The sequence below is a fragment of the Oncorhynchus mykiss genome, chromosome 6 (assembly GCF_057628025.1).
Source record: "Oncorhynchus mykiss isolate SJ-2025 chromosome 6, ASM5762802v1, whole genome shotgun sequence".
Taxonomy (NCBI): Eukaryota; Metazoa; Chordata; class Actinopteri; order Salmoniformes; family Salmonidae; genus Oncorhynchus; species Oncorhynchus mykiss.
In genome coordinates, this window is record NC_143027.1 from 75,570,389 (window position 1) to 75,585,983 (window position 15,595).

Sequence of the window (15,595 nt, forward strand, 5' to 3'; positions counted from 1 at the left end):
ACCATTCTGTATACTTCTGGCCCTTCTTTGGACACTGTGTTAAGAAACCTCCAGACGAGCTTCAATGGCATACAACTCTCCTTCTGTGGCCTCCAACTGCTCTTAAATGCAAGTAAAACTAAATGCATGCTCTTCAACCAATCACTGCCCGCACCTGTTCGCCCGACCAGCATCACTACTCTGGACGGCTCTGACTTAGAATATGTGGACAACTACAAATACCTAGGTGTCTGGTTAGACTGTAAACTCTCCTTCCAGACTCACATTAAGCATCTCCAATACAAAATCTAGAATCGGCTTTCTATTTCGCAACAAAGCATCCTTCACTCATGCTGCCAAACTTACCCTTGTAAAACTGAATATCCTAAGGATCCTCGATTTCGGCGATGTGATTTACAAAATAGCCTCCAACACTCAACAAATTGGATACATTATATGATAGTGTCATCCGTTTTGTCACCAAAGCCCCATATACTACCCACCACTCCGACCTGTAAGCTCTCGTTGGCTGGCCCTCGCTTCATACTCGTCGCCAAACCCACTGGCTCCAGGTCATCTACAAGTCTTTGCTTGGTAAAGCTCCGCCCTATCTCAGCTCACTGGTCACCATAGCAGCACCCACCCATTGCACGCGCTTCAGCAGATATATTTCACTGGTCACCCCCAAAGCCAATTCCTCCTTTGGCCGCCTTTCCTTACAGTTCTCTGCTGCCAATGACTGGAATGAACTGCAAAAATCACTGAAGCTGGAGACTCATATCTCCCTCACTAACTTTAAGCACCAGCTGTCAGAGCAGCTCACAGATCACTGCACCTGTCCATAGCCCATCTGTAAATAGCCCATCCAAATACCTCATCCCCATACTGTATTTATTAATTTATCTTGCTCCTTTGCACACCAGTATCTCTACTTGCACATTCATCTTCTGCACATCTATCAATCCAGTGTTTAATTGCTATACTGTAATTACTTCGCCACCGTGGCCTATATATTGCCTTACCTCCCTTATCTTACCTCATTTGCACACACTGTATATAGACTTTTTCTACTCTATTATTGATTGTATGTTTGTTTACTCCATGTGTAACTCTGTGTTGTTGTATGTTTCGAACTGCTTTGCTTTTTCTTGGCCAGGTTGCAGTTGTAAATGAGAACTTGTTCTCAACTAGCCTACCTGGTTAAAAAAAGGTGAAATAAAAAAACATAAGTCAACAAATGAGAGGGCTGGGGAATGGGAGTGGAGCTAGGGGCTGCAGGGCCTGGGTTAACCTCTACATCACCAGAGGAATAGAGGAGGAGTAAGATAAGTGTAAGGCTAAAGGCTATAAGAACTGGCTGTCTAGTGCGTTCGGGAAACCGACATATGTTCCAAAACACCATAAAGTGTAGCATGATGACCAACAGGGATTGTCATTAGATCTACACTCTTGTAGCCTGAATTAATTGATGTGTCTTGCTGACAAATGCATATTTTTTGTGAAAACATAAGTTGGGAGTCCTGAAAAGGGGCTGAAATACGGGACTCAAATACAGCTGTATCTGTCCCGAGCTCATCTGCTGAAATACGGGACTCAAATACAGCTGTGTCTGTCCCGAGCTCATCTGCTGAAATACGGGACTCAAATACAGCTGTATCTGTCCCGAGCTCATCTGCTGAAATACGGGACTCAAATACAGCTGTGTCTGTCCCGAGCTCATCTGCTGAAATACGGGACTCAAATACAGCTGTGTCTGTCCAGAGCCCATCTGTGTGGGAAACTGTGAGGGCCCAGTTGAAACAATGTTGCAAGTTTGCTGGACCCAGTTGATACTGTTGCAAGTTTGCTGGACCCAGTTGATACTGTTTCAAGTTTGCTTGTGAAAGCTCAAGACAGACAGATAGGGGGAGTAGAAAGATGTGATTGAAAGAACCTGAACCAACTGCCACTTGTTTAAACCATAACATAGGTGTGGGGTGTTGATTTAATTTGGAATAAGCTTTTAATTTCATATTTACCACTGCATCAATACAACATTGCATTTTAAACAAGTAGGAGAGTGGTTAAATTAGAGACCCCCCAAAGTTAGACTTTAATTCGCACACTGTCCAGGCATGTGGGTTGGTGGTGCAGGTGGCTGCATGGCTTGGTAGATCTAAACTGCTGCAGGAGGCTGACCAGGCCTGTAAACTTAAACATAGCCTTGACTGTTATAGAGGCCCGGGATAATTAAGGGCCATTACACTTGGGCCACGTGGGACCCATCCTGTGAAATTGTGCACTTTTTTTGTTAAAGCAATATTTGTATTTTTTTTGTAAGACCTTGAACAAATTTCAAAGTTGTATGGGACTTCATGAGATTTTAAATGTAGCTAGTATTATATACATAAAAAATTGTGATGTGTCTCAAAACTGTGCTGTCAACAGGCTCATATAGTATTTTTGTGTTTTTTTTGTACTGACGAAGGCCATGCAGCCGAAACGCGTCTTTAAAAAAAAAACGTTGTTTCTATTGAACCATGCCATACTAATAAAGGCATTTTAATTAATTATATGAAGAGTGCCTTGGTCCTCCTTTCTTTTTGAGGCTCATATAGTATGTTGTAAAATGTCCGAAGGGCATTTATGGTTTATCAAATGTATGCCCCAAATGAGTTTGTCTTGTGTTTATTTTAGTTTTAAAACTGGGATCACAAAGTGTTCTATAAGTGCCATAAATATTATAAGTTGTATTCTATAAGCATTAGTTTGTGTTTATTCAGGACTCTCTCTCACAGTGTGAACTATGAAAAAAATGTGTAAACAAGTTATTATAGGTAGCAATTAATCCAACCGTTTGTATGATTCATAAAATATTATGTTTGCGTGTCTATCAATCAAATAACTGTTTTTATTAATTCTTTTGTATCGTCCTGCGAAATATCCTTTAAAGCGCTATTGCGCTGCTCTTCGACCACTGCGCCTACTTGGCTGGCTGGGAATGGTGGTAGTGGTGACGGGGGCTGCTGCATTGCTGCTCTTTTATATTTGGAAACTCCGAAAGAATCTCAGCTGGCTTTCATGTGCCGCCTTCGTCCAATAAAACAGAAGAGGGCCTGCCTGCAAGTCGTCTAATCTTGGGCGAGGTGTCAATCATGTTCATTCAGCGGTTGAAGTGCGGGTTTTGGTAACCGCCTCCTTTACGCTTGGAAGCGAGACGAAGGAGGGAGCTTTCTTCGGATCAAAGGCTGGTGTGGCGCTGTTGCCGTAGGATGTGCAGAGTGCAGCCTGCTGCTTTCTTTACGGACGCTTTTTGTATCGTCTGGATATCGCTGATTTCTGGATTATAAATACATTTGATGTTTTTCAATCCCAACTCAATGCAGAGAAATGGGTAAACTTCACTCGAAACATGGTAAGATATGATGTTTTACCGAAAAATGCCACCCCAAATCGTTGATTTGAATGCTCACTTGCGGTAATACTTTTGAGTAATGCCTATCTTTATGTTCTCTGTTTCTCTCGATATTGTCCCGAAAAGCTGCGATTTGTAAACCGAGGGAAAGTCCGGAGGGTGAGTAGCCCATAGGCCTACACTTAAGACAGGCTATACATTTGTTGTCTATATTTTATTATATTTGTTGAAAATATACATTGTTAAAAGTATGTCCAGTCGATCATCCCATTTATCCATGCACCAATAATGACCGACTCGTTGACAACATCAGACGAAGTCAAGAAAATTTATGAAAAAAGCACAATGCTGAAGAAATATGTTACATTGTAACCTAACCGTAACATGTTGTTTACATTGCAATAACGCACCTTTTTATGTTGTTTTCAGGCGACAGTTTTGTAGTTAATGCCTGTTTGGCAAGGAAAGGAATTGACGATTGGCTCGTGAAACAGAAATACTATTGCACGGGTTCGCGGCTTGAGCAACAGGACTGTCACCACACGAATAAGTGCGGCTTGTCTACTCGGGTAAGTTTAAAAAAATAAATGTTTAAATCAATTATTATGATTTCAAAAACAAGATTGTTAATCTCAGTTTGATGCTGATACAATGAAGCCTGGACGGTCCTAACTTTCTTAGCTTCCCTTTCGAGGCTTAGCCAAGGCTGCATTTATTTTTACTAGTCTAAAGTTTAACTGAGTTTATCGGTTGTTTCGAATTAAGTTCATTAAAAAAAATACAATGGTAGATTCTCAGTCACCTTATTGCAATACACCAATGGAACGATAATACCTGATAAATAGCCAACCAAATCTTCAGATGTTGCCTGCTTAATTTTTCTCAATTCTGCTTTTGACATAGACCTATTCAATGACATTCTCAATAAATGTTTCTTATTTCTATTTTTTTCTGTGCATCATGCAGAAGTTGAAAAGAGAACCAGAAATGTTGTAAAAAGAAAGTAGCAGTGTGTTTAGTTATAGGCTAGTTGAGGGAAAGTTATAGGCTAGACTAATAATCTCAATAAAAAAATGGTAAATTATTGATAATATAAAGCTGACATCACACGGATAGTTTGCATATGTATTGTTTTGTTTGTTTAGATAATCGTTATTTGCTTTGTTGGCTAGACAACATAGATAGACATTCTTGACTCTCATCCAGAAACATGGTAATGATTGAATGCAGTGGCACATTAGAAGTCTCATGCAGGTGTGGCAAGATAAAAGCTGCTATTCAAAATTCAGTTTGCACAAACTTCTTCCTCTTCTTTACCTGTGATGTTCTTATCAGTGTGTTCATTTCATTCCATTGCAAACAGTTTGTAAGGATGTTGTGTGTTTTGTGATTCTGGAGAATAAAAGTGTGACATGTTAACACAATGACATGGCTGTTGACAGTACACACTTGGCCCCATATACATGATAGACCAAATATTTAAGAGGGAAAACTTTGTAGAATTGTGTTTAAACCTCTCTATTAACAAATATCTTTACCACAGCACTTTTCAATCTTTCAGCCATTTGTTTGTTTCAACATACAGTACAAAACCGCATATTCTGGTACAACTTTTTACAAAAGGAGCCCTGACTTGCTACACACTGCTTGCGTTGGTAACTGTCTTATCATCAGACACTTTTGGTGCATGGGAACAAATGTCACACCACCAAGAACAGATGCTGCTAAAGTTTATACTCTAGGTAATAGATCACGGCTGAGTTGAAAGCATTGCAGTCTGACAGACCGGTGACAGGGCTGCATTGTAAGGCTAGGATAGAGGTGGTGGAGGTCATGTCTGTTTCAGATTTGTCATCCCGGTAAACACACAGTGGTTGTATCCCAAATGGTACCCGATATCCTATATAGTGCACTACTTTTAACCAGAGCCCTCTGGTCAAAAGTAGTGCACTATATAGGGAATAGGGTGCCATTTGGCACGTAACCTGTGTTGTTGTCGAGAGGAGAAATCCTTTTTTGGAAAAGCTTCAGAGGAGCCGGGTGTAAGCCTCTGGTTAGGGATGCTCACTTTTCAAAGGCAGCATTTTTGAGGATTGAGAGCTCATCAAAAAATCCACCAGGACTTTTCCACTTCTCAGCTACTGAGCTCACTCAGCCCACTGGAACAGAGGGAAGCTAATACACTCTGTCCAGCAAAGTGGCCATCATGTTGTGACCACAGACATACCACCATTAGGATGTTTACATGCTACATTTCGTGCTGCAGTTGCGTTCAATGAGAATCATGTCACACTATTTCATGGACATTGCATTTCTAGTGAGCTGCTCATGCTTGTGTGCATGAAAAGCCTTGTGTTAACTGAATGAGAGGTGTTCTAACCGTTTGCTGTTGTTTCTCTGGTTGGATTATCCCAAGCATGTATTACCTCAGCACTTTGAAGCTTTGGCAATGCACACAAAGCAATGTATCTAAACTGAATCTTTTATGTGATTGCATATGCCTCGTTTTGCATTGCTTCTTATGATTTATCATTATCATGTCATTATCATAAGGAAGTGACCGATAGCAGCGCATACCAGACCAGTCTGGTTCATTTCATTTAAATGTCTCTGGTATGAGGAAGACACAGGGATATGCTGGGGAGGAGCCAAGTCAAGGACTCCTTCAGGGAGTGACAATCATCACGCTGGCAAAATATCTTGATCAAAGTCCAACCTGTGTCTAAAGTACACAGTTGTTGTGAAGGTGAGAGGCTCTGTTAGCCCAGGGAGGTTGACGAGAAAAGCAGCGGGCTGAGATTTTTTTAACTTATGCCCAGTTTGTATTGACGTGCGAGTGATCAAGTGTAGCACTGAGTGCCGTGATGGGGTCAGCCTCAGGTCTGCTTGTTGCATGCACATGGTGTCAAAGCCACTAAGCCTGACATGCTGTCAGGCCTCTAATAAACATCTTCATATTGTAATCGGACCCTCCTTATGACATCATCATTGGGGTAGGAAGTGGTTCGGTGTTCTGTTCCGTGTAGTGTAGCAGCCCTCTGGGCACAGTTCGGGTATCCATGGGCCCTCTTCAGTTCAGTAGACTCACCAGAGGGCATTGTGGGATACATGTGAAAGGGTGGGATTGTTTTGTGGAGCTCTTTTTCATTCCCCAGATGGTGTGAAGTGATATTTGGCCAGGATGGAAAAGGAACCGTGCTGAAAAAGTTGGATGGTTTTGAACAATTTGGGCTCGCAGAGTTTTCTGTTTTATAAATAATTTAATTCTATGTGCCTAATGGCTTTCACAGCGCTGTGGGAAAATTAATAGAATAAGACTAAATGTGTTCCTGACATCAATATTTATTTGGATGCTTTTCCCTTTGTTTTTTCCCCTTCAACAAAGTAGTCTTTCGAACCTGAATATTTCATTGTAAAGTTTTGAATATTTTGTTTGCTTGCTTTGACATGGCAGTTCATATGTTGTTTATTTAGGGACCATTTGGCATTGTAGATTTTTTTTTTTTTTTTAAACGGCTAAGTATGACAATGCTTGAAATTACATTATATTTTTTTAAATAGTGAGATATTTACTAGCATATGTCTTTATAAATTATCTATAACTTAACCTTATCATGAAGCATTAGCATTACATAACTTGACAGGAAGTTTGTGGAAGTTACTGCTTTCCATACGTCGTAGTAAATACCCTAACCCCATAGTATTGTCAAATGAAAAGGGGCTAAAACCTTAGCTAGGTGAGAATGCAATGCAAACAACCCTCTTAGCCTTTTAAAAGCAGCCCATGTTGTATAGGATACATATACTTTATAGGCCGTGTTCTTTTTGCCTCCCGGCTGAACTGGGGTCCCGGAGAATGTGGGTCAGATGGTGGCAGCAGCGGGGAGTCTGAGACTGGAATCCTTTTGATCTGAAACCTCCCAAACTAAACTATCATATTCTTGAAAGGAGAGAGGGGATTACTGCCATAGCCTACCTCCATTAAAATGAAATGCCCATATATGGAACATGTTTGTTTTGTAGAGCTGATTATATTAGCACGGCTGTTATCATTGGTTAAGGTATATATGCATTGAGTTGTGTTATGTGGTAGGGGGAGAGATCGGAAGAGGAGAGACTCCAGAGTCAAGAGAACTTTTCTTGCATGTAGATTTAGTGCATATAGATGATTTTAACTCGTTCATATGTATTATTTGAAATCACAATGTAAGTTAACAGTTATTTTATGTGGAACTGAGCAGTAAGGACAGCTGGTATTGTCATGTGAAGTCCACAACAGGTGAGCTGGGTACATTTTCTCTCCAGACTATGGCCCTTTAAAGATAGAATCCACATTAGGGGAAACAGCGCCACTGTTTGCCCCAGCACCTTTGTTATTGTTTTTGTTTTGTTGACAAACGGAGGTGAGCAGCATCCAAATTAAATGAGCAGTTTGGGGGAAAAAATTGCAGTACTTAATCTGCAGTTCTATCGCGTGTGCAATAATGTCTGAGGGGGAAAAACTGTTTGTTCTTTGCAGTAACTTATTTGTTGTTGTGTTATCCCAAACAGATGTGTCAGTTTCACCACTAAGGATTCCAGCTTTAATTCTGACTCTAAGCACAGTTTGTTTTTTTACTATGCTGTTTTTATATCTCCCGTAACGTTTTGTAATTTAGATGATTAAGAAGTAGAGAAGTCAACAGTTTATGATTTGGCAGTTCCAATGCCTGTCTGGTCTGGTTTGTTGGGTCTTAACAAGTCTCTTAGCCCGGGTGTTGAAGGTCTCCTGCCCTCCCCGGTCTTCTCCTGTCCTCTTCAGGCAGTGTTATGAGTTGTACCCTAAGCCAGCGGTCTGTCTAGGGAATTTGCAATGTGCTGAAAGCAAATTGCAAAGAATTCATTTGATGATTTGTTAAGGCTTTTTCCCCCACACCCTTGCCAAGTAACTTTCCTCCTCCCTAAAGCCCCCTCCCCCATCTCACTCTCTCCTTTCCTATTTTCCCTCTCAGGCTCCATCTGTTTCTTGTGTTTACCCTGTGGCCTTGCCTGGTTGTTGCTGATGAAATTAGACTGCATTTGAAGTGGGCCAGGGAGGTGGATATATAGAGGCCCCCTCTTTGAGACCTAACCCTCTGTGTAGTAAAAGGAAGCCCCCAGTGATGCTACTGCTGGAGTCGCCAAACCCCTGCTCTGGGCTGACAATTCCAAAGCACATTTTCAAAACCTTCCATCTAAGGTTTAGGTTCTAAACCCATACAAAACTGGGACAATATATCTTAAGGTACATCTGACAACTAACAGCACTCCGAAATGAATCTCAGAGTAGAACTTCTGCCCAAATCCCTGTGTTTCTCACTGGGCGCCAGCGCTCTGATTTTTGAAGTAAAGCTTTTAAATGTGCTACCCTCAGCCTCTGAGTCTGATAAAATACATGGCAGTTCTGGGCTTCTTTTCTTACTTCTTCTCCTGTAGTGGTTTTTTATTGTCTTCACAAAAGCACAGGGTCCTTGTCTCAGCGCTGAATGCACCTTTCAAATGCAGACTCCTCTCTTCCTTTCTCGCTTTCTGTCCTCTCGCTTTCTGTCCTCTCGCTTTCTGTCCTCTCGCTTTCTGTCCTCTCTCTCTCGCTTTCTGTCGTCTCTCTCTCTCGCTTTCTGTCCTCTGCCCGTGCTGTTCCCACCAGCTGTCTCCCTGCGTGCTGTGAGTGACAGTGTGTCATATGCCCCTCTCCCACCAGGCCGTACCTCTCCACACCCCCTTGGTGTTGGCCTTTGGAAAGGCTGAGAGAAGTTTGGAGTTGTGGTCTATGAAAAGAAAGTGTTTGCCTTTGGGGAGAGGGCTAGGGAGTAGGGGTACATGCACCTGGCTCTGTGTTATTCCAATGAGAATAGAAGAGGGAAGAGGAAGTCTTCGGTTGTCGTTTACGTATCTGGGGGACTGGGAGGGAGAGGAGATGCAGGTGTCATTAATGTCACTTCCCCGATCGTGTGTCACAGATTATATATCTGGAGGAATTTCACCCTATGTGACAATGTGAAGCAGATAACCCTCATTGGGTGTTGTGAATGGGACTGCCAGAAATGGTTTTGGTGAAAGGAGGAGATGATAATGATATGCTAAATGAGGTAGAAATAATAATACACGATACACAGACATTAGAACTGTTGGCCCTGTTGTTTACAACTTTCTGTTGTGTGTTATGATACATCTCACATGGTTCATTTTAGGTTGAGTATCTTCAGAATATTGTTCCTTTGTCTCAGTTTATTGTTGGGTTCCATGTCTGTGTGATGTTTTGATCTGATTTTTTATATGTGTAAAAATAGTGATTGAGCATGTGAGTTATGGGGGTGTGCAGGGGGGACGGCATGAGACGTGTATGAGGATGCGCGTGTGTCTGGGATGGGCTGTCCGGATGCACTCAGGAGATCAAAGCAGTCCCTGGAATGTGCTCTGAATCCCCAGGTATTAGCAGCTGAGATTTGGGCTTAGTTTCTCCAAATATCTGCTCACTGTGGAGCTACAAATATCCCAGGATCAATTGTAAGTGTTTATCTTCTCCTCTCTGTTCTCTTATGATGCTTGACTTTCAGTAGGAGTTGTTTGTATGTTCAGTATGCCAATAGAGATACTTTTTTTAATGTAATTTTAACACTATGGACCACTGATAGATATTAGTGCTTTTTTCTCTTTGCCTTTTGGTTTGTGACAGAGTTTATAGTTTCCGGTTTTGAGATGGCTTTTCAAATTGATGTGTGTGCATATTAAGTATCAGTGAAAGGCCTAATTAGCAGATTAACCATCTAAATATAGAGCTAATCACGCTGACATCATCACGCTGAGATGCTCGCTTCTCTTTATCCTTTTGATGTGTGGATGCGTCAGACACAGAACAGATCTAGAAAGCAAATGTAGATGTAGGATCTTAATTTGAGCCAGTTTCCTACAGCAGGAAAATAATCCTGCAGAAAAATGAAATGTGGAATATAATTTTTTTTAAGGAGTTGATACATTTTTCATTAGGGATAATCAAGTCAAACTTTTTAGAAGCATTTTAAAAACTCAAATACACTACAAGTTTGCATTTCCTGCTTTGTAAAAGAGTGATCAAATTCAGATCCTACATATATCTATATCCCCATTTTTGTTTTACACTGGCTGATTGAAAAGGGATGCTCACAGAGAGTGTTGGTAGTAATGGATGTTATATGGGACAGGAAGACTTGGTAAAGATGGCGCGTGTGAGGCAGGAACATGTATAGGCTGAGTGGGAGAGAAGGAGAGGGGGAGATTGAGCGGGAAAGAAACTCCTGTAGTGGCGTTGGGTTCCGCTGAGCATTCCATGTGAAGCTCAGTGCCCGTTTTAATCACACACTTAAAAGGCTCTGCTGAAGTGGGCGTTTTTAAGCGTTTAAACCCTGAATAATTCTCTCGTTTGTTTATGTGGTCCCCCAGTGGGTTGCGCTCCGGCCCATGTAGTAAGCACTGAATAATTTGACTGAGCAGTCAAAGTTGCTGCATGTATACAGCTCTTATAAATAGGACAAGATCATCATCTGAATAAAACTGCAAACACACACAGTCAGTCAGGCACACACATAGACAGGCGCATACAGACACACAGTCAAGCACACACTCTCAAAATATTCATTTACTTGTTGATTTAGGATTAGTAACAGGCAAATGTAGAAGTAGACTAAATTGGTATGTTTTCATTAGTAGGATGACACCAATGATGGTCTCCAGTCTACAACTCTTGGAGTCGTTACTCTCTGCTTCAGACACAGGATGACCACTAGAATCCTGTGGTCACTTGAGTGACAGACTGAGATGGAACAGAGGAAGTGGGGCATAGATAAACATTAAACAGCTCTGAGACCATTGTGGCCTCCTCCTGACAGCCAGCGTGGGGGGTAGGCCCTTCCCATGGCGCCTGGGCCCTTCCCATGGCGCCTGGGCCCTTCCCATGGCGCCTGGGACCCAGGGTGTGTATTTGGGCCTGGATTGTCTGTTAGGGGATGTTTTCGGTCTGGGCTGGAGGGAGCTGGCATGGGTTAGAGGTGGCCTGGATTGTATGTTAGGGGATGTTTTCGGTCTGGGCTGGAGGGAGCTGGCATGGGTTAGAGGTGGCCTGGATTGTCTGTTAGGGGAATGTTTTTGGTTGAGAGAAACCCAAACACAGGACAGGAGCAGGGGGACCCAGCTGTAAAGGAAGGCCCTGCTCCCTGATGCTCTCCGGTGTGTTTATGCTCCACAGGTGCCTGAGTGAGGCCCAGAGAGGTGAGGACTTTACCCCACATCACAGCCTGTCACCGGGTCAGGACAACCAGGGAGGAGTCCCTGAAGGCCCATTTGACCTGGCTGTTAACCTTAAACCCATTACTCATGCTCAACACAGGCAGATGAACCTCAACCGGAAGAGTGCTTAACCAGAGATGGAGTTGGTCTGTGTGAACTCTGAATGGAACAATGTAAAGTGGCCACAGGTTGTCAAGCGTTTAACTGTGGCTACTGGTTTGTGGGGGTGCGTGGCTGGTTGGTTCTTCATCCATGGTCTCTGATTATATTGCCCAGATTTGTTTTTGTTGGTTTGTGTATGCATGTGGTGTATCTGTGTGGATGATGAGGGCAGCTGGGGGAATCTCCTGAGGGCTAATGACAGTGCTCAAGGGACAGGGATGAGTGTGTAGGAACATCCAGGGGCCTGAGCTGTAGGCCTCCCCACCAGGCAGATGTTAACACATGCCTCACTGTCTTGCCTCTGCTACCCCATTTCAACTCTAATAGCACAACTGTAATTACTAAACACTGTAACATCTATGGGTCATTTCTGCTCCAGAAGCTTGTGTTCTTCTAGCTTAAGTGTACCCAGCCATTGGACTGTGATGGGCCTAGCTTAAGTGTACCCAGCCATTGGACTGTGATGGGCCTAGCTTAAGTGTACCTAGCCTTTGGACTGTGGTGGGCCTAGCTTAAGTGTACCCAGCCATTGGACTGTGATGGGCCTAGCTTAAGTGTACCCAGCCATTGGACTGTGGTGGGCCTAGCTTAAGTGTACCCAGCCATTGGACTGTGGTGGGCCTAGCTTAGGTGTTCCCAGACATTGGACTGTGGTGGGTCTAGCTTAGGTGTTCCCGGACATTGGAATGTGGTGGGTCTAGCTTAGGTGTTCCCAGACATTGGACTGTGGTGGGCCTAGCTTAAGTGTACCCAGCCATTAGACTGTGGTGGGTCTAGCTTAAGTGTTCCCAGCCATTGGACTGTGGTGGGTCTAGCTTAGGTGTTCCCAGACATTGGACTGTGGTGGGTCTAGCTTAAGTGTTCCCAGCCATTGGACTGTGGTGGGCCTAGCTTAAGTTGTATCCCTCTCTGAGGTACACCTGGGGCAGATGAAAATACTGTTTCAAATGCAGTGTGTCGTTCACCTCCTCCTTCTGAGTGAGCTATCTATGTGAAACGGTTCTGCTTTAACTTTCTGCTGCAGTATCAGTGGAACCTCACAGATTTTGAAATCTGTGAGTGAAATACAGGGGTTGCCTGAAGGGGGTGGAAGTGGAACAAACTGACGGTGCCGATTCATATTTGATGCTTCAAAGCCAATCCGCCTGTAGGCCGTCGGTGTGATACTTTCACTTGAGATTATGAAGCCACTGCTAATGCTACACATTTCCCAAGATCTTTGAAACCAACAAAAGTGAGAGGTTCAATGACAGTTCTGGATTCTGTGAGTGGGGTGCTCAGAGATTTGTTTTGTTCCTTCCTGTTTGAGTGCCCGTTTCCTGATTGGTTTGTCACTGTGTGCTTGCAGGGGATTCAGTCAAGCACGAGCGTGAACAACATGCTCCACCAAAGTTCATTATCATGACTGACAGCTAACCCTGACCACTAGTTCTGGTTAGAGCTATGAATAGAAACCCTTAAACCTGCCACTGGCACCAGAGTGCTCTCTGGAGTTGGAAGTGCTTATTTCTGCCCCTGTGTTTATTTGCTAAGTTGAGAAGTTGTCTGTAATTAGAAATAATGTTTGTGTAAAGTTTTTAAAGTTCAACATGTGAGAGATGGGTTTTTACGTAGTTACACATGACGTGGACTTGGGAGGGTGTCTGTAATTAGAAATAATGTTTGTGTAAAGTTTAAAGCTCAACATGAGAGAGTTACATATGACGTGGACTTGGGAGGGTGTCTGTCTGGACTGGGCTGAAAAAGTCCTCATATAAAGTCCTCTAATAAAGTCTGTGTGCTCTAAGGTGTGGTGACTCTGTCTTCCAGGTCTCTGGGTTCCTTCTCATGTCAACCTTAGAAAGTGTTCACCTAAACCTCAACCCACCTTTGTCCTAGGTTTAAAAACTAGACACCGCTATCTGGAAGTGGCTGTGAATGGTCCCTTTAGATAATGGCTTGGGACATTGAAAGAAGGGCAGTCAGAGCAGATGTAGGCCCAGATGTCATTTCCTGACAAGGTAGAGAACAGAGGTGTGTTTAGCTGGATATCTCCCCAGTGCTCTGTCTGTGGTGAGAGGCTGAAGTGCCTGTCACTTTCTACTTCCCTTGAGGGCTGTAGACCCCCTCCCTCCCTCCCTCCCACATTCTGAACCTGCGTCTGAACCCACACATACCCCTACAGCACCGCCTCCTAAACCAACTCATGATACTTCAACTAATTACCCAGACTTCCTAGACACACTGTGTCAAGCCCTCTGGAACGCATACAGCTCTCACTCTCTGCTGCTGCTTGGCAGTATAGCTAGATGGTTCCAAAGAGCTCCATCATTTCCTGTGTGGAGATGAGAGGTATGTGATTGCAGTTTTATCCCCCAAACGACCTTCAAACAGAGATGAGGTGTAACACTGTCTCTGCTGCCTATACTGCTCCTCTCCCCTCATCTCTTCCATTCTTAAGAAATGTACTCCACTTCACTCTGCATTCAAAGACAAGGGCCATAACATAGTGATTTGCTACTCTTGGCAGACTGGGCCACCTGTAAATCAAGGCCAAGTGACAAGCAGTCTCCATTCCTTTCCAATCCTGGCTCCCCCTGGGAATGGAGGCTTTCTCCCAGAGGGTTCATCATGGCTGGGCTGGCTGGCGGAGAATGTGTTCGAGAGAGTGAAGAACAAACACCATTGTAAATACAACCCATATTTATGTTTATTTATTTTCCCTTTTGTACTATTTGCACATCGTTACAACACTGTACGTATGACATTTGAATTGTCTCTGATCCTTTGAAACGTTTGTGTAATGTTTACTGTTCATCTATTTCACATGCTTTGGCAATGTAAACATATGTTTCCCATGCCAATAAAGCCCATTGAATTGAGAGCGAGAGAGCAGTCCACCTGGAGTTCATATGGTCTATCTACTGTATCTCCATGAACACCTTCTCTGCTGCTGGGCTGGGGGGAACCAACTGCAGAATAACATGAGCTTTAAAGACCCTTGATCAAGCAGCCATTTTCTCCTCTCTATGAGACACTCGTTTGATAAACAGCCTGATAAAAGCTAATTGCTGTGGTTACATATTTTTCAAAGCCCTAATAAATACCTTGCTTTATGCCTTGAGAAACAGGCAGGTTACAGTGGTGTGTGTTGCTGAAGGGGTTAGCAAGCTAGCAGAGCTGTAAAAGATTATCTTTGCAGGTGTAAAGGTTTTGTAAATGGGTTATTAAAGCGTTGGCTAACTTCACACATGAACCACAAAGAGGGAAGGAGGGAGATTAGCTCAAATCAGCATGTTTCTGAAGTACAGAAATGAGGGCTGTAAATCTCCACTAATATTCTACTGAGCCTTTTAGGGGGAAGCCTTTGATGAGGTAATGTGACCAGCAATGTTAATCTGACTTGGTGAAAATGAATGATGGGCAGGTTGTGTACAATCAGACTATAAAAGCCAGAGCCAGTCATTAGGGGAGGAGTCTTCTGGGGGGCTGTCAACAGAGCTGCATTCATGTAGACGGGCACACATGCAAGCAAGCACGCCAATGCTCATGCACACAATTTTCTCTCTCCAGGCCCATGAGTGAAATCTGGGATCCAAAGGCATCACATTTGGCTATGTTATGCAGTTGGTCTGCACAGACACACCAAATGTCACTAAACATACCAGCATGAATCCATGAGGTTGGACACCACAGCTCCTCCAATCACAACTTTTTCCCCCTTCCCAGTGTTGAGAGAGGAGCGAGCTGTCTGTGTGACCTGTCCAGTTAACTAGAGATAAGATGGTAAGCCTGCTGGCA

At 43.2% G+C, this 15,595-nt stretch overlaps 1 protein-coding gene across 1 annotated transcript in view; it reads left to right on the forward strand.

The window, feature by feature from the left end:
* Positions 1–3,002: 3,002 nt before the first annotated feature.
* LOC110526967 (protein naked cuticle homolog 1) overlaps positions 3,003–15,595 on the forward strand; it is a 38,248-nt gene continuing 25,655 nt past the window's right edge. Inside the window, exons 1-3 of the mRNA XM_036980977.2 lie at positions 3,003–3,373; positions 3,500–3,532; positions 3,803–3,942. Of these exons, the coding sequence (XP_036836872.1) occupies positions 3,349–3,373; positions 3,500–3,532; positions 3,803–3,942 (198 nt within the window). The 5' untranslated portion in view covers positions 3,003–3,348. The remainder of the gene's footprint in view (positions 3,374–3,499; positions 3,533–3,802; positions 3,943–15,595) is intronic.